General features: G+C 39.5%; 1 protein-coding gene across 3 annotated transcripts in view; it reads right to left on the bottom strand.

Moving 5' to 3' along the window:
• DISP1 (dispatched RND transporter family member 1) overlaps positions 1-19,071 on the bottom strand; it is a 226,377-nt gene that overhangs the window by 181,589 nt on the left and 25,717 nt on the right. Inside the window, exon 2 of one of the 3 annotated variants that reach the window (XM_043924467.1) lies at positions 5,959-6,021. The exons of the other annotated variants lie outside the window; for them this stretch is intronic. Coding sequence (XP_043780402.1) covers positions 5,959-6,021 — 63 coding nt within the window. The remainder of the gene's footprint in view (positions 1-5,958; positions 6,022-19,071) is intronic. 3 annotated transcript variants of the gene reach the window in all.

The raw sequence follows: 19,071 nt of genomic DNA, 5'->3' as shown, positions 1-19,071 counted from the left end.
CATGTTTTAGATTTATGTTCTAGCTTTTATTTCTGGCTGTACTACATACTAAGATACCAGAAACCCTTCTGGAGTGGACCTCTGGTTCATCTCACAGGTCTTGCGCCTAAAGACTCAATTTCCCCAGCTGCCAAGAATGTTAGCTACTGTTGGTTCACTGCCAAGAGTCACTCCAGGAATTGCCCTCACCCAAAGACCCCCATCACTAGGAGGAGATGGAGTACCACTAGCCCCTGGCAGGTGGCAGGACAGTTGTTAAAACTTTCACCACTAGTAATCTGGAATGAGACACCAATATAAGATGAATGCGCTGGTGGATATCACATTTCAGGGTCTGAGAAGTTAAGGGGAAAGCAGTAATTACAAGGACTATGAAATCAGATGGCTCTTGCTAGGTGCTATTGGTGCTGTGGGCAACTGACTGATTAATCACCAACTGAACATAAAGTGCAAAAGTCAGAGGGCCTCCTTGGCAGCATATAAAGAGCCTCTCATCTCCAACAACAACAACAAAAACAACAGAAAACCGAAGCTTCAGCCCAAGACTCAACACAAGGGTAGCTGAGCTCCAGGCTGGATTTTCAATCCCCTCAAATCAACTACATCAAGGTCAGGGTTCTGATTAGAAAGGCATAGAACCCTAAGGCTTAGCATGAGGATATCTGAGTGATGCGCTTGAAAATCTTGAATCTCCAGGTTCCCAGGAACTATCTGATCCTGAGGAATTATTAATAATACTTTTCCTTGCCTGAAGATGATGCAAAGGTTTCTACTACACAAGACAACCTACATCCTCCACGATCAACCTCCACTTCCCCTTCCAGCTCCAGACCAATCACAAACTACTATGCTTGGGAAGTGTGGAATGTGCTAAGGTAGAACAGGACTACATGCTGAAGGAGCTGCAGGACTGACTTAGCCAACATTTACCCACAGCAGCTGGAAAAGTACATGCAGGGCTGGACCCTGAAAATGCTGATCAAGGGAGATGGAATATGAAGTTGGATAAAGGAGAGCTTAATTGAAAGGGCTTCCCAGGTGACTCCATGGTAAAGAATCCACCTGACAATGCAGGAGACAAGAGACGTGGATTCACTTTGTTGGTCGGGAAGATCCCCTGGAGAAGTAAATGGCAACCCACTCTGTATTCTTGCCTGGAGGATCCCATGGATGGAGGAGCCTGGCAGGTTATAGTCCATAGGACCACAAAGAGTTGGACATGACTGAGCGACTGAGTACGTGTCTAGCTGAAAGCAGGTATCCTCCCATGATACAGAATTTAACACCTAGACAAGGACCCTGGAAACGATACCACTCTACTATTAAGATAGCTCTTAAAAGCTTGGATGATGTAAAGGTCTACAGTAAGTGACAGGAAAATGCCAGAATTGCTGTGGTAGATGGTAAAGTGAAGGAATAGTGGGACCCTGGAGAGCACATATCAGGTTAAGGCTGAAAAAAAGGTGCCTGCCAACCATACTCCACAGGAGGGCCCAGAAGACATTATATCCCCAAAGCAGTAACGAACACCCTGGTGAGCATCGCTCAGCTCAGTGGTAGCTGTCCTCATAGGCCAGTTTGACCAAAGGAAATACTACTAGAGAGTGGGGTTCCCTGAGGTACAAAGACCTGGCCCCATGCCTGAATCTGAAATATCTCTGAACACTGATCCCTGCCCAGAGCTCCCCACAGAACTGAAATCCTGGTTGCAACTGCACTGTAGGTTAGCTTCTCCCTCTGCTCAATCCTGCTTCACAATCCTTCTCCTTCCTACAGATGCTGTTGCCAAGAGAACTGCCTCAAAAACCTCCTCCATGCAAATCTCTGCCTCAACTCTATTTCCTGAAGAACCAGACCTAAGACTATCTTAAACATTTCACAATGCTGGATGAAATAAAACAAACAATCCTTTAAACACATAGAAGGAAATTAAGCAGTGAGAGGCCAAAAGTAAGAGACAGGAACTGAGAAAACCAGACCCGTAAGCATGAATTGATTGTGGTTGCTGTGGGGAGACATGCCAGTTTCAATAACCAGAAGGCTTGAATTTTAACACCTATTAAGTAGCTGGAAATGGGGCCTTAACCATGAGAAACAGAGAGGTAGAATAAAATGCTCTCATAAAACCAAGTTACCCAGCTAAGAGGCTTAACTATCTTGGCCAGGGTTCTAATGGACAAAAACAGTCTACACTGAGAACTTGAGAGTTGTGGCCCAGCCTTTAGAAAGGTTTGAAGTTCAAATGTATATTAGCTGCTTGGTTCAAGAAATCCAAGGCTCAGAGACTTATTAAAAAAAAAAAAAAACTCATTTCAGGCCAATAATACTCCTGGGATATCTAGCAAAAACAAATGCAAAACTACTCTGGACCTAGAGAATTTCTAAAGATAAAGCCTCACTAAAGGTGAGCTTACAATCCAAAGTTACAAAGCACTTGAAAAAATAACCCACCATATGGTAAACAGAAGACACAAAAAGATAATAGAATTAGACAATAAAAACTTCAGTAAATAGTACAGATAGAACTTACAAAATAAGCATGCTTAATATTATTTAGAAAATATTATAAAACATATCAAAAATGTCACACAGATTTGGGAGGGGGAATAGGAGTTTTATAAGCATTGAAATTAAAAAATACATATATGTATACATATATATTTTACTAAGGTGCAGGTTAGGCTTCTCTGGTAGCTCATCTGGTAAAGAATCCATCCATCTGCAATGGACGAGACCCTGATTCAAATCCTGGGTCAGGAAGATCCCCTAGAGAAGGGACAGGCTAGCCACTCCAGTATTCTTGGGCTTCCCTTGTGGCTCAGACAGTAAAGAATCCACCTGCAATGCAGAAGACCCCAGTCCAATCCCTGGTGGAGACGGCAAACCACTCCAGCATTCTTGCCTGGAGAACCCCCATGGACAGAGGTTATCTGACAGGCTACAGTCCATGGGGTCACAAAGAGTCGGACACAACTAAGCGACTAAGCACAGCATAGCAAGCTGCAGGTTAAGACACAGCTTAAGAAATCATTAAAAAAAGACAAAGAGCTAGAACTTCCCTGGTGGTTCAGGGGTTAGGAGTCAGCCTTGCAGGGCAGGGGACACAGGTTCGATCCCTGGTGGGGGAACTAAGATCCCACATGCTGTGGGGCAACTAGCCCAGATGCCACAGCTACCGAGTCCACGAGCTCTAGAGCCCATGTGCCACAACTAGAGAGCCCACGTATTGCAATGAATGATCCCACAGGACACAACAAAGGTCCTGCATGCTCCAACTAAGAGCCAGAGCAGCCAAATACATAAATGAATATTACGGGAAAAAAGAAAGAGCTTAGGAAATTACTCAGATACAAAACAGAGACATGGAAAATGAAAAATGGCATTAAGAAATACAGAGCATAGGAAAGAAGACCTAGTAACAACTTGCAGCAAATCAAGAAGACAACAGAATGAGAAGCAATATTTGAAGAAATAATAGGTGAGAATTTTCCAAAAATGATGAAAGGCATTAATCATCAGACTGAGAAACCTCCTACATACACATCTCATTAAGATGCATTGTCAACAAACTATACAAACACCAAAGACAGAGAGATTATCTCAAAAGCAATCAGAGAACATGGTCTCAGGAGGAAGAAACTAAATGGCATACTGCAAACCAAAGTTAAACACAGTAAGACATTAGGAAGGCTCTATGCTGATATTCCTGTCATTCAATAAGCACATCTAGAAAACAGAGGGGAAACAGGATCAAACAGCATGTGAAAGAAGGAACCACAGAACACTTCTTCCTCTCAGGAGAGAGCACTTGTCAAGCAGTAAAAATACAATTCTTTTTCTTTTTGGGCTTCAGTGAGATGAGAGAAAGAAGGTAAAGGAAAATGAAAGAAGGTAAGGAGGGAGAAGAAAAATTCTCTTTCCTAATAAGAGACTATCATAAGATAGAATAAAAAAGTCTCTAAAGACAAAAGAATTTGGGGGAGAATTTTTATGAAACAAATTTTCAGGGAAAGCCTCTAGGATGAAGACAAAAATGCTTTGTTTATGGGTAAGACTAATGAAATTTGGTTAATTAGGGGAAACTAACTTATAAAAAGCATAATGATATAAAATATAAAAATGACGATACAGTGATAAAAGCAGAAATATTAAAACTAAACACTGTAATGGACACTGGTTGCAACCCCAGCAACCATGTCCCCTACTTTGCCTTTGGAGCACTACCATTGCCTCACACAGCCTTTATGTTTAGCGGGAAGGCAACCACATTCACTCCAGCAATAAGGCAGAGGACTCAGATTCAAGGTGTTCAGTGTAATATCCCTTATTTCACCCTGACGTCTGGAGAAGTTTCCTGGGAACTTTTGGAAAAGAACATCTCTCCTCTTCTGTATGATGGTGGTATGAAATATGATGCCTAGAACTCCTGCAGCCATTTTGCAATCATGAGGAAAGCCAGGCTAAAAACAAAATCAGCATGAAGATTTGAGCAAAGCCAAGAGAATTACAAAGAAACAGAGCCAGAGTCCTGCTCAAAGAGCATCTGAAGACTGACCTATCTCTAAACTTTCCAGTTAAGTAAATGAAACAAATTCCCTTTATTTTACTGAGTCAAGTTTTCGGTTATTTGTAACTAGAAATGTTATCTGATATATATGATACACGGTTAAAGCTCTATGTGATTTATCACTAAAAGTTCCACTGATTTAGACTCAAAACAAATTTTAGACTAGAATTTATTAAGATACAATACAGAAATGGCTTAGGAAAAAAAATGAGAAAATGCTTGGTATGGGAGATTTTCACTAGTCATGAGAAAGTAATTTGCAGGAGCCAGGAAAACTGAGCATTCCAAACACCAGAGGCCCTGCATGTCCTAAGACAATTGTGCAGATGAGAGTTAAGATGCTGGAGCCAGAGAGAAAACAAGACATTCTTAAATGAGGTTTGCCTCTAAAGAAATCCAGAGAGTATCAACTACTTCCTCTTGCCAGTCTTTTTGTTTTCATGCCATTTTGCTTAAACTTTGTTTACTATTTTTAAAAATTGAAAGATCTCTCATTATATATGCATAATATTGCATTTATCATCACTCACTCCCAAAACTCCACTAAAAAGACAGTAAAGGAAAAATTTTAAGTATTAAATACTTGGAATAAAGACTAGAGGAAGTTAAAGACAAAAGAAGCTAATAAAATTTTGGAAGATGAAAAGCAAAGAGTTGAACAGTTTCTGACTTAACAGAACAGATAAAGTGGAAACTTAACCTGTAGTTAAGAGAGAACAATGCTGTAGTTAAGAGAATGATGCCAACAAGAAAGTAATCCACAAATAAAGAATCCCAGAAAGGCACAGAATGAGGCAGAGTTATGAGTGGGACTAAAATCAGGAGGATGATGAAACTTTTCATAAGGAACAACTACACACTGGACACTTCTTTCCAACTCTCCCACTAACACTCATTCCGGCAAGAGAAAAGCTGTTACTCTCTGGTAAAAACTGAATCTGACAGATTTGACTTAGGAACTAAAGACACTGAATGTGAGGATAAGATACTGTACTGAAAACAAGAAGCGTAAATACAAGTTTACTTACTAAGCAGTGAGATCACCCCCGACTCCCAAGCTTTCTTCTCTTACTCAAGTGTCAGACCAGCCTTTTACTGCCTAGTCAGGAGATAATGATTCCTCTTTGTGAAGAAAAATCAGTCCAAAAGAAAAGACTATAAGTTTTAAGAGTCAAGAGATATCTCAATAATATAAATCTTGCTTTCAACTAACAGTCCTAGAGTGCAATTCATATGCACAGAGATTCCACTAAAATTTTCTGCATTAACTAAACATTTGAGGAACAACTGGGACATGATTCTATCATAAATAAAATAGAAACCAAATCAGATTAAAAAAAAAACTATACAGTACACAAATAAACTGTTTTTTAAAAAATTAAATTTGATACCTTCAGCAAGATGAGATGAAACTGTATCCATAAAACAAGAATAGGGGATACATAAAGGAAAACCTAGAAAATAAGAAAAAAACTTTTGAAAAATTTAAATGAGAGCAGAAACTTTAAAATATATATATAACAGTAAGGCTGAAAATAAAGCTGAGGAAATCACCCAGACCCTAGAAACTTGGAAGATCAAAATCTAGGATAGCCATTATTAGACTTCCAGAATTTCTGGAAGACAGAAATTCTGGAAGACAGAAAAAAGAAGAAGAAATTATCAAAGATATAATAAAAGAAAATTTCCCATAAATTTCAAGAAAAATAAGTTACAGAGAAAAGTATGTATAATCATAATAATCACTTTGTGGCTCAGCTATGAATAATACATAATTATAATAATGAAGACAGTGACTAACCAAAAGCTGTACTAACTATTATGGAAGAAGAAAGTTGATGGGAAGAGGAAAGAATTAAATAGAAAGCAGGTATAAAAGAGCTAAATCTTCATTTGTTTTATTAGAAAGTCAACATATAGTTGACTAAAATTGAAAAATTAAGAAATGAACTCATAAATAACAGTGAAAAATATGGAAGTATATACCAGAAGAAACTGCTAAAGAGAATTAAAAATAGTCGCCACTGGGGATAATAACCCAAGGTTGAGAGAACTAGTCAAGGGTTAACATTTTTCATTACACACTTTACCTCATTATTTGAGCTTTTAACATTAATTAAACTCATAAACTAACCTCTGTAAGAGACATTTTATAACATTAAGTAGCATAAAACAATGGAAATATTTTATTAAATATTTTAACCTCTCTATTCATTTTTTAATTCTTTTAAATTTAAGTATTATTCTGATACAGATCCTCTTGTCCAGTTAGCAGTTTTTGTCACAGGTATGTATTATAATCTCTACTCTATAAATGCAGAAACCGAAAAATCAGAGCTGTTTGCCTAAAGGTCCTGTGGCTAATAATAACTAAGCCAGGCCTCAGCTCCATCTTGACCCTATACTATCTCTGCCGTGCATGCATACTACGTTGCTTCAGTCCTGTCTGACTCTGCAAACCAACAGACTGTGGTCCACCAGGCTCCTCTGTCTGTGGGATTCTCCCGGAAAGAATACTGGAGTGGGTTGCCACGCCCTCCTCCAGAGGATCTTCCCGACCCAGGGATCAAACCCGTATCTCTTATGTCTCCTGTATCATGTTAAATAACAATAGGAATGTATATATATTATAAAATTTTTCACTAAATGTGGCAGAACTGGATTGATTCTAACCATAATCCTGGGTGTCCAGCAGTAGCAGCCACCCCACCCACACTGGTATCAGCCTTTCCACCCTGAGGGAATTAACCCCATTCTGCCTAATGAAACAGCAATGGTCTCCCCAGCGGGAGCTGCCATGTAAGACAATGCTGACTCACCTCCACCACCCCTCTTTTCTTCTAGATTTATAACTAGACTCAAGTCCCAGCAGGTCCCTAAAAGTGAGGTACAAAGTAGGAGGTTTGCTACATACACACCAAAAGAACTACTTGGGTTTTCAATTATAATTTATGCTTGCAGAAACTGAGGGAATGTTTCTGGAAATGAGTATTTAAAGGTACGGGATAATGGTACAGGAACATAAAGTTGAATCAGGCTGAATTTCTTGATAAGGCCTCATTAAGCAAAGATTCTGCCTTTCATGTTCCAGCTGGGGCCATTAGAAAGGGCTCTAACAGTTTGGCTGGTTGGGTGAAACATCAAAAGATGACACACCATGGGCAAATTTAAAACACCCCACCCCTGGCTCCCCTTTGGTCTAATGCAGAAGGGATTCAAAGGCTTAGGAAAACTGAAATGTTAAGAGTGAATTGCCAATTAAGACCTACTTGCCCACAGTGGGAGGATCCAGAAGAGTCTGAGAAATAAATCTGTGACAGGTGCCCCAACATCCTTGAAAAGCCTTCTGATTACTCTTCTCTGTAAGCTGGACCTTCCACTGGGAACTGCAACCATTCAACCAGAAAACCTAAACACAATGGGAGTAATTGGGTCCCAAGGTGGCAGGGGCCAGCTGGCAGCATTTAGCTGCCAAAGCAAGGTGGGCATAGTCACCGTAATGAACAACAGAGTCAAAGCAGCAATTGGAAAAGTATGATTCATACAGACCTATGGTGTTGGCTAATCATGGTATTGCTAGAAGTGAAATAGATAGGAAGCTTACTAACTTCTTATTTGATCTGAATAAGTGAAAAGTCTAGGTCAAAGGAACAAAATTCTAATTCAAATCATAAAAACAGAGAGTCACGGCCCCTCAATTGATCACAAACTTGAGCCAGTTTACAGACCCAGAATCCCTTAAATGAAAAGGTCAGTTCCCTGAAGAAGGACCCCAGTAGACTACTGAAAATGTATGCTGTTAATCATTCTCCTAACCTTAGTAACTACGGGCTGGGGAAAAGAAAATAATGAGACCTTCCAGGGACTGATGAACACTGGCTCTGAACTGACACTGATTCCAGGAACCCAAAACAGCAGCCCTCCAATCAGAGTAGGAGTTTACGGAGGACAGGTTACCAATGGAGTTTTAGCTCAGGTCCATTCACAGTGGGCCCAGTGGGTCCCCAAACCCACTCTGTGGGTTCCCCAGTTCCAGGATACATAACTGTAACACACCTATTTAGCAGATGGCAGAACTTTCACAGTCTCCTCCCTGACCTGTGGAGTGAGGGTTATCATATGGGGAAAGGCTGAGTGGAAGCTACTAAAACTGTTTCTACCAAGGAAAACCCAGTAAATCAAAAGCAATACCACATCCCTGGGAGGACTTCAGAAATCAGGCTATCAACAAGGACTTGAAAAATGCAAGAATTGAAATTCTCACCACTCTCCATTCAATCTCCTATTTGGCCTGTGCAGAAGACAGATGGATCTTAGAGAGTGATGGATTAACAGTAAGCTTAACCAAGTGGTGATTCCAATAGCAGGAGTTTTAATAGATGTGTCTTCATTGCTTAAGTAAATTAATACAATCCCTGGGACGTGGTATGCAGCTATTGATCTAGCAAATGCCTTTTTCTCTATCCTGTTCCTAAGACCCAACAAAAGGAGTTTGCTTTCAGCTGGTAAGACCAGTAATACATCTCCACTGTCTTACTTCAGGGGTGTATCAACTCTTCAGCCCTGTGTCACAGTATACTTCACAGGGATCCTATTGTCTTCCCCTTCCACAAGACATTACATTGTTCCATCATACCCATGACATGCCGCTAACTGTAGAGCAGCAGCAGCTACTCTAGACTAACTGGTCACACATCTGTATATCAGAAGACAAGAGACCAATCTGACTAAACTTCAGGGTCTTTTACCTCAGTGAAATTTTTAGGGGCCACTGGTATGAGGCAGGTCTAGACATCCCTCCTGAGGTAAAGGATAGGTTGCTGCATCTGGCCTCTCCCACAACCAAGAAAGAGGCACAATGCTTAGGGGACCATGATGGATTCTGGAGGCAACATAGTCCTCATGTGGCTGTGTTACTCCAGCCCATTTATCAAGTGATCAGAAGAGCTGCCAGTTTGAGGGGATCCCAGAATTACAGAAGGTTTACAACAGGTTTCAGCTGCTGTGCAAGCTGCTCTGCACTGGGGCCACATGATGCAGCAGATCCGACAGTGCCTGAAAGATCACTGGCAGACAGGGATGCTGTGTGAGCCTTTGGCAGGCCCTCATGTTGAATCACAGTGCAGGACTTTAGGATATGGAAGCAAGACCCTACATCATCTCCAGACAATCATTCTCCCTTTAAGAGACAATTTTTGGCCTGCTACTGGGCTTCAAATCAAATGCTTGACCATGGGCTACCAAGTTACCATGAGACCTGAGCTGCCCATCACAAACTGAGTGTTATCTGACCCATCGAGCCCTGAAGTTGGGCGTGCACAGCAACACACCACTGTCAAATGGAAGCAGTGTGCACCTGATCGGGCTCAGCAGGCCGTGGAGGCGCAGGTAAGACATACGAAGCAGCAGCCCAGACGCTCATGGTCCCACTCCTGCTATGCTGCCTCTGTTTCCTACCCCCGCCTGCACCTGCGCCTATGCAGTCAGTCATCTGAGAGGAAGAGGAGGTTTGGGTCTGGTTGACAGACGGTTCTGCTGGATATACAAGGTAAGTAGACAGATTCGAGACACCTGACTTCCATTCCAGTGTTCTTTTCACTATCCCATCTTCCAGTGAAGTAAGGTTTGTCTATCACAATTATAGTGATTCCCAGATGTTGAACAGTTTAAATGATAATTTTTTCTTCTAGGTGATAATAAAGGTCTGGTCCCAAATAAATCCTCAAGTTTGGCCACACATTACTACTTCTCTACATTTATTGAAAATTTATCAATGTTATTTTACCAACATGAAGCTAAAGGAGGAAACCTTCACAGTCAACAGTTTGTCTGTACAGATATTTCTAAAATCTAGTGTGCTCACTTACAAACATCATTAAAATAGAAGAACTGAAATCTGATTTTTCTCTTAATTGTGTTTACCTTCAAGGTCACTGAAAGAGTCCATTAACCAGTTTTCCCTCAGAGAATGAAACACCATATTCCTTCCATCTCAACAGTCAAAATTATTCACACTCTAACACAAGGTCTGTTTACTCTGTTTGATACTTTTTGCTACTGTCCTAAACACAAAACAGAAATCCAGAAAGTCTGCTAAATTAAGCTAAATTTCTCAACAGATGCCAAAGTTACCTAAAAGAAGGACCCAAACATTCCTTTTCAATATTTGTGTCCTCCAGATTTCCACCTACTATCTTGCTCCTTTTTATCTGAGGCAGAGAACCTGCTGTTAAGATCGCGTCTCTTTACTCTTTACTCTTTGTGGATTAGTCCACAAAGAGTTAGCCTATCTCTCCAGCCATAGAACATGGTGCTATGCTCTGTTACACTATTTTCTCTATGATGTGCATGCCTGCTTAGTCGCTCAGTCATGTCCGAATCTTTGCAACCCCATGGACTGTAGCCTGCCAGGCTTCTCTGCCCATAGGGATTCTCCAGGCAAGAATACTGGAGTGGGTTGCCATATGTCCTCCTCCAGGGGATCTTCACAATCCAGGGATCGAACCCAGGTCTCCCGAATTGTAGAAGGATTCTTTACCGTCTGAGTCACAAGAAAAGCCCAGGAATACTGGAGTGGGCAGCCTACCCTTCTCCAGGGGATCTTCTCTAAGATGAAGAAGGGAAATCAAACTTCTGAGGAAATGGGAGAAACAACAACAACAAAAAAAAGAGTAAAAGTTTTAAAACTTAAAAATAGAGAACATGATATAAGTACAACCAAATTAAAACACTAGGTACATGGTGGTGCAACAAACAAGGTCCTGCCCTCACAGAGCTCACAAGGTCAAGACCTGTGCCTTAGCATTGTGGGTACTCTTGACACATGCCTGCCTCCAAAGACTCACAATCTACCAATGATACTTCATGTTTAATTAGCTCTTTAGAATTTTATAAAATCCTCTCTTAGCATCCTATCTAAGCAACAACCTGCGATAGAAATGACTATCCCTCCCTTTATTCAAGAGAAAACAGATTAAGAAAAACAACATGTTTTGCAGAGTGACACAAATAGTAAGAACAGGAGCCAAGAAGCGGGTCCTCTGGCTCCAATTCTCCTTCACTAATGATCTCTGAAGAGAAGTCTGGTTTCTGTCAGGTGAATTTAGAGCCCAATTTATAATATCTGAAATGAATTCCTCGTAAACCACACATCATAGCGTAGTTTCACACCATCATGGCAAGCCAGTGGTCATCTGAGGAAAGCAGTCAGCAACCAGAGGGACAGATTCTAAAGACTGAGGTATAGCAGTAGCCCCAAGCCTCTCTTACCCCCGTTCTCTTTGAACAAAACCCTGTTTACCACTGTCCATTACAAGTCTCTCCATGCAGTTTGAATATATAACTAAACTGTCCAACAGTCTCAGAGGTCAAAAGGTATAGTTTATGATCACAAAAAGTAGGGTACAAAAGGGTAGTTGTGGATTATCCAAACATTACTGTCAACCCAAGATCAGAGCCCACAGAGTAGCCCTAGACCAGAAAGGAGACCGTTGGGAAGGACCTACTTAAGCCACACTGTGGCCACTCTAACACAAGCTCCTGTGACGCTGTACTTGTGACTTATCTCAGCTATCCATACCACTTCATTAAATGTCTATTCTCAAAGACAGGGCTCTTTTCAAGCCCAGAACCCTCAGGGTTTCCATTCCATCCACAGGATGGGTACAAGACTGTTCTGATTAGCTCTGATTCCTTTGGGATGCTTTTAAACTTTAACTTATTTAAATTTAAACTTAAAATGTTAATCTAATTTAACTTATATTTACTTTCACCTTAAAGTTAACTCAAAATTAAATCAACAATATCCAAAAGAAAGCAAAACTATATAAAACAGTCCTTTATTTAAAAAATCCTCAACTAGAAAACTGCTAGGTAATAAAATTTTTGTTAGTGATGAGAAGATAATTTTCTATATATTTTATGATCAGTAACCCAAAATGCAGGGTCTTTCTTATACGAACTATTATGACCTTACACATTAGAAACTTTGATAAAATCAATGACTTGGTGATTTGCAAATTTGTCATCTAGAACAAACCTAGCTCTGTCAGAAAGGGTCCAAACACTTGTACAAGATTACTAAGCCAGCAAGTAGTGAATCAGGACTCAGACCTGGAAGTTTAGGCCCTAAATCAGCCCAAAGTTTTATAAGACTTAAGAGTTTTCTCAGGATGGTATTCAATGTCCTATATGCCCCAGCTCCAGTCTTATCTTCCCTATTCCCCTAACATGTATTTCATACCACTACAATCAACTTGGTCTCAAACACAGCTGCAATGTCTCACCTTCACCTCAGCTCCCTCTACTGGGTACTTCCTCCTCTACACCCACACCTTCCAAATCCTATCTTCAGTGTCCAAAAAGTTTTCTCTAATCTCTTTGTCCTGTGATAATCTCTCATCAGAACTACTACACGCTTACATTCACCAAGTACAGCTACAGGGTTTTTAAGGGTAAGGGATAAGAAGCTACAGCTGTTTATAAGTCCTACCCAGTATCAAACAAGGTCTACATGGGCATTTAGCTTGTATCTGTCAAATGAACTTAAGATGCCTTTATTATCAAAAATAAACAATGCCTCTGATACAACTGTCCCATTTTTTTAATCTAACTTTAATTTGAAATTCCACATATGTATGTGTGTATGTAAACGCCAAAATGTGTAATACTTAAAACAGAGTAATAGCTTTTATCAGATAATAATGTTGAAATTCTCAATCTTGAAATAACCTAGGGACTTCTCTGGCAGTCCAGTGGTTAGGACTCTGCACTTTTACTAAAAGTGCATGGATTTGATCCCTGGATGCAGAACAAAGAACCCACAAGCCACGTGGCACAGTCAAAAAAATAAAAGAAATAACTTAGTTTGTAAGAGGTCAGAGAATCATTTCACTTTAGCACAATTGAAGGTCAGCATATTAAAGATTCTATACAACCAATCTGAATATATATCTTGCAAAAGAAAGGACCTAGGAACAAATCTAATACTAAATATGAGCTGAAAACACTGAAGGTATCTAAATCTAAAAGATTCACCAATCACATGTGCCACCACAACAACCTTGGCAGGTTCTTCACAAACTTAGATACCGTTCTTTATAGAGATTAGACTTCTCCATTAACCATGAAACAAAAGCACAGAGAGCAGATTTAAATAAAATGCAGAGGTTGCAATCTCACAGATGCTGACTCAGATCTATAAAAATATAATGGCCTAGTAGCCCTAGCACAAAGCTAACTCTACTAATGGCAGGGATCATATGGGGAAGACCAACCAAAGAGTACTATAGAAATCTTTCCACTGAAACTTGCTTCAAAGAAAGAAGAAAGGATGAAAGGAAACTAGGAAGCATGTGTGCGTGGTAAGTCACTTCAGTCAGGTCCAACTCTTTGCGACTACGGGCTGTAGCCTGCCAGGCTCCTCTGTCCATGGGACCGACCCAGGGATCAAACCCACGTCTCTTACATCTCCTGCGCTGGCAGGTGGGTTCTTTACCACTAGTGCCACCTGGAAAGCCCCATGATGGCTTAGACAGTAAAGAATCTGCCTGAAATGCGGGAGACCCAAGTTCATTCCCTGGGTTGGGAAGATCTACTAGAGAAGGGAATGGCTACCAACTCCAGTATTTTTCCTGGAGAATTCCATGGACAAAGGAGGGAAAGAGGGAGAGAAACAAAGTTCCACTATGCATACATAGATTGCACAATCTTCTTTTCATTGCAGTGGCCAAAAAATATTAAAAATAAAATCTACTTGTGAAGAGTCCTTTGAAACAGCTGCTTGATTTCATGGTCAAGTTATATGATATGTAAGACTTGAAGATAATTCAAGTCAGTGATAAACACCAAATCACATGACCCACTTGTGGAAAAGACACGGAAATATCTGTCTGGAGTCTATTCTGGCTGTGCAAATGAATGTACTTAGTCATTACTCAACATCACCACTCATAAAGCAAGCAACTGCTTCCCTTTGAATGCTCATCCTTTGTATTAGCACTCACAAAGTCACTGCTAAAAACACTAAATTAACACCTCCCGCTACAAAATAATAACTTGATAAAAACTTTAACCTTAACTATTAAAAAATATGGTTTAAGTATCTTTTCAATTAAAGTATTATTTTTACAGTGTTTATCTAGTGAGCAAAGAAAAACACATACATCTTACATAGAAACTAGGTCACAGGTTTATATGAAAGAAAGAAGAATAAGGAAAATACTCCTTTAAAGTTATTTCTACTTCTGGATATCCTCATAGTATTTATTAACAAATAAGGAGAACAAGTAAAAAGCAGTAGAGGCACTATTTTTCATAATGCATGATTTTTTCACTTGAAAATCAATTAAAACACATGAGAAAAGCTTGTCTTTTATAAATGTTTTTATAAAAAACGAAAAACTACTTTTGAGCCTAAAATTTAATGAGAACTGATAAAGCATGGTTATCTTCTCTTTGAAGATTACTGAGACCCTTGAAGAAGATACAAACTCTGCACAATTCCAATACAAATGCATTTTTACATGTTCATTGTAATTTCAGTGCTAGTCACTGAGTCGCTCAGTCGTGTCCGACACCTTTGTGACCTCATGGACTGTAGTCCACCAGGCTCCACTGTTCACGGAAATCTCCAGGCAAGAATACTGGAGCAGGCAGCCATTCCCTTCTCCAAGGGATCTTCCCTACCCAGGGATCAAACCCTGGCCTTCTGCATGGCAGGCAGATTCTTTACCATCTGAACCACCAGGGAATTTCAGCTTAAATAAATCTTAGAACATCTGCTTCTACCTGAGCTTTACAAGTGACAATCCATGCTCATATCAAGTAATCCTTAGCTCCTGTTTATTTCAGAATAAGATGCAAAAGAAAGAAATCATTAAAAGATTTGTTTTCAAATATTTTTTTCTTCCTCCAGAGGGCAGTCAACCTAAGTCTCAAGTAAAGAGAGCTTTTAAAAAGTTTTTTGGAAAGTCCTTTGGTGGAAACCATCCGGTCCTGTAGGAGAGGAAAAGTATCTTTTCCTTCTACCCCTCTAAGTTCTCAGCTAGATCTCTATAACAAAAGACAGATTAACAAGAGAAAAGCACAACAAATTTACTTGAATTTTATGTGACATAGGAACCTTCATAAAGAAATAAAGACCAAAACAATGGTTAAGCCTGAGATTTTACATGACGTTTGATGCAGAGTAGAGAGTGATGGAAAAGTATCACAGGACAAAAAGGGGTATGAGCTCAGAGCCGTAAACGGGGAAACTCAGCAAGGCCAGCTTGCTCAAACCCTTCTTTTCCTCTGGGTATAGGCAGAGCATCTCTTACGTGAGATCTCATGACACGCTTCAGGGAGAAGTCAGAGTCCTATACCCGTCATTTCTCGAATTCCTTCATCTTAAGACAGTCAACATGCCAAGATGCCATATTTGGAGGTAGCATGTCCGAAACCCTGTCACTCTCCCATATGGAACTTCCTGAAGAAGTTTCATTCCCAGAAACTGAGCTGGTAGACTATCCCATAACCCACTGAATCAATCTCAGTCCTGGAAAATGGTCAGTCCATTCAAACAGTTGTGTCTCATTTCAGGAGGTGGTGGCATAGGTAGGAGTAAATGCCTACCTATTAGTTCTCTATGCAGTATGAGCAATCAAGCATTTAAGAAGGGACATTTCTATGAAAACAAACAGAAAAATACATAAAGGTTAATAGTTAGAGCAAACATGAACTCAGTTTTTGAATCCAGAGGGCAGTCAGTTAAGATTTCTGATGTTGGGCTTAAAAGTACCTTTAGATGGTACAGTGAGGACAGGCAGTAGCAATCTGATGGATTTGCCTGGTTGGCTGTTTAAAATGTCTGTGGTAAGGTCATCAAATACTCCATGAACTTTCTGAGTAGCCCACACAGCAACAGGCATGCAGGCTGCCCATACATGATCTGCTGTCGTGATTTCTCTGAAGTTTAAATCAAGTCAGCCAGACCCAGATTCCAGGCTTCAGGAAAAAGGACAGTTTTAGTTCTCAATGATTCCACGTCAGAAGGGTGGGAGAAAACTGGAAATGCTAACTTGGAGAGTTGTAGCCAAACACTGCAGGCAACTAGAAGAATTCAGTCCAATTAACAGGTAGATAAAACCTTAAAAACAATGAATAGAATTAGAACTTACGACTCACAAGGGTGTGCTACAGTTTCCTACTGAAACATTATTTTTCTCTTGGTAGTCACCCCCCTTTCTAGCAAAGATAATAAATGACTAATCTGTTTGCAAAATCAGCCTCATCTTGTTAAATCTGGCCTGATATTTATATAGGTGCAGCAAGAATAGTGACAGACCATACAGACTCTTTTTAAGTTTGCTAGAATTTAAAATAAGCAATCTCAAATGAGACTTTTAAAAGCCTCTCAAGGCTAGGAAGTCAAACCAGAAACTTGCCACCAGACTTCCCTTCAAATGTGCAGATTTGGCTGAATGCATCGAAGAACTGATGCTTTTGAACTGTGGTGTTGGAGAAGACTCTTGAGAGTCTCTTGGACTGCAAGGAGATCCAACCTGTCCATCCTAAGGGAAATCAGTCCTGAATATTCATTGGCAGGACTGATGCTGAAGCTGAAACTCCAATACTTTGGCCACCTGATGCGAAGAACTGACTTATTGGAAAAGACCCTGATGCTGGGAAAGATTGAAGGCAGGAAGAGAAGGGGACAACAGAGGATGAGATGGTTGGATGGCATCATCAACTCAATGGTCATGAGTTTGAGTAAACTTCGGGAGTTGGTGATGGACAGGGAGGCCTGGTCTGCTGCAGTCCATAGGGTCGCAAAGAGTTGGACATGACTGAGTGACTGAACTGACTGACTGAGTCTCCCTGGAAGTGCCATTCATCACTTACCTGTAATGCTGGGTACCCTGTAAGCCAGGTACCAGGCCAGTTTTTTGTTTTGTTTTTTTCCAAGAGAGTTTATAAGCATTAGTTCCATAAAGACCACCTTAGTTCCTTAAAGCTGTCTGGTCATATTTGATTTTATACATCATTCTGAAATATAAAAATCCAGTTAAAGCCTTGGTAATACAACTGAAGTTTTTATTATGTCCTATTTCAAGGAAAACAGATTCTTCTTGGACTTGTGCAAATAACTATGTTGCCATGAAAATAAAAATACTCAATAAGTTTCTGAATTCTGGAGAAAATCAGGTAGGGAGAAAACAAGTTGTTTCATCTTTGTTCACAAATCTATACTTTACCAATTGCTATAACTTATAGACAGCTTAAGAGAAAAGAGAAAAACAAAACATTAAAGAATAAGCAATGTTTCAAACAAATGTCATTAAAAAATTATAATCATCCTCATCAGTTGATTCAGTCTCATGTAATTAATACTTTGTCTATTTGATCTCGGATTAGCAGTTTTGTGAATCCATTCTTCATTAGTTCAGAAACTTCTTACTCCACTGGCCTGGTCTCAAAGCTATTCATGTGATGGCATCATGGAGCTGTCTCGCTTGCAGCTGACTGTAAACAATTTCAGAGAAGCATCAGGAGTAAAACAAAACTGTCTGGGAATGACAAGTCTTTGAAATGACTAAATGGTTAAAAATCTGATGTGAGGTCATTATAATTGACAAGGAACTTGGTTTATTTCAGTGACATACAATATTTTAACATAATAACCAGAAATATGATGGATAACATAATGCTGAACATACGAACACCAAGTATTGACAAATTGCTATGAACTTCATACCATTTCTGAAATACTTATATTAATAACATATGCCCACACAAATACAGCCTAAAGAAGGCACGTCATCACTTATTTGTCAATGCTTCCTATTCAGCTTAATATATCAAATAAACCTAATTAGTTTAACATCTCTCCTTTAACAAGATGAGCAACACATCTTTTGAGATTTTCTGAGGACTCTCTGGGAAACCCCAAAGTTAAAGTGAAGGAGAAAAAAAAAGACTTTAGTTAGAATTTGATTTGGGGAATTTTATCAAAATGTCAAAAGGTTTGAGCAGTTGATTAAATAAGAATGAAGATAATTATAAAATAATAATTATCTACTTAACCAAAGTGACAAAAAAAAATCTTAAAGGCAGATACGGAAGATAATATAGTCAACAAACCCTTAGCTTTTTTAATCTTAAGTAATCAAAGATCTGAAAAAGACAACTGTGAAGTACAGGAAATCATTCTGATAAGACAGAAAAATCTGGTTCTTCAAACAGACCACTTAAAAGAAAAAGAAAAATTTTTTAACAATTTCTTAATAAGGGAAGACCAGTGATCCAAGAAAATGTCATTCTAGTTACATCCAGTATACTTTTGATATTAAGGCTTATCTTTTTATTTTTAACTTATAAATAAATCTGTTCAATCTTAGAAGCTTGACCGCACATAAAATTCCTTTCCCTCAAACCTTTTACATTCCTGCTTTTTTTCTATACATAAACTATGTTTTTGTCCCATGCTTTTCCTCTTTCTCATTGTGGAACAGCCAGTCATTCTA

This window comes from Cervus elaphus, chromosome 14 (genome assembly GCF_910594005.1).
Source record: "Cervus elaphus chromosome 14, mCerEla1.1, whole genome shotgun sequence".
Lineage (NCBI taxonomy): Eukaryota > Metazoa > Chordata > Mammalia > Artiodactyla > Cervidae > Cervus > Cervus elaphus.
The sequence above is the reverse complement of the archived record's forward strand: the minus strand, read 5'-3'. Positions and strand labels throughout refer to the sequence as shown.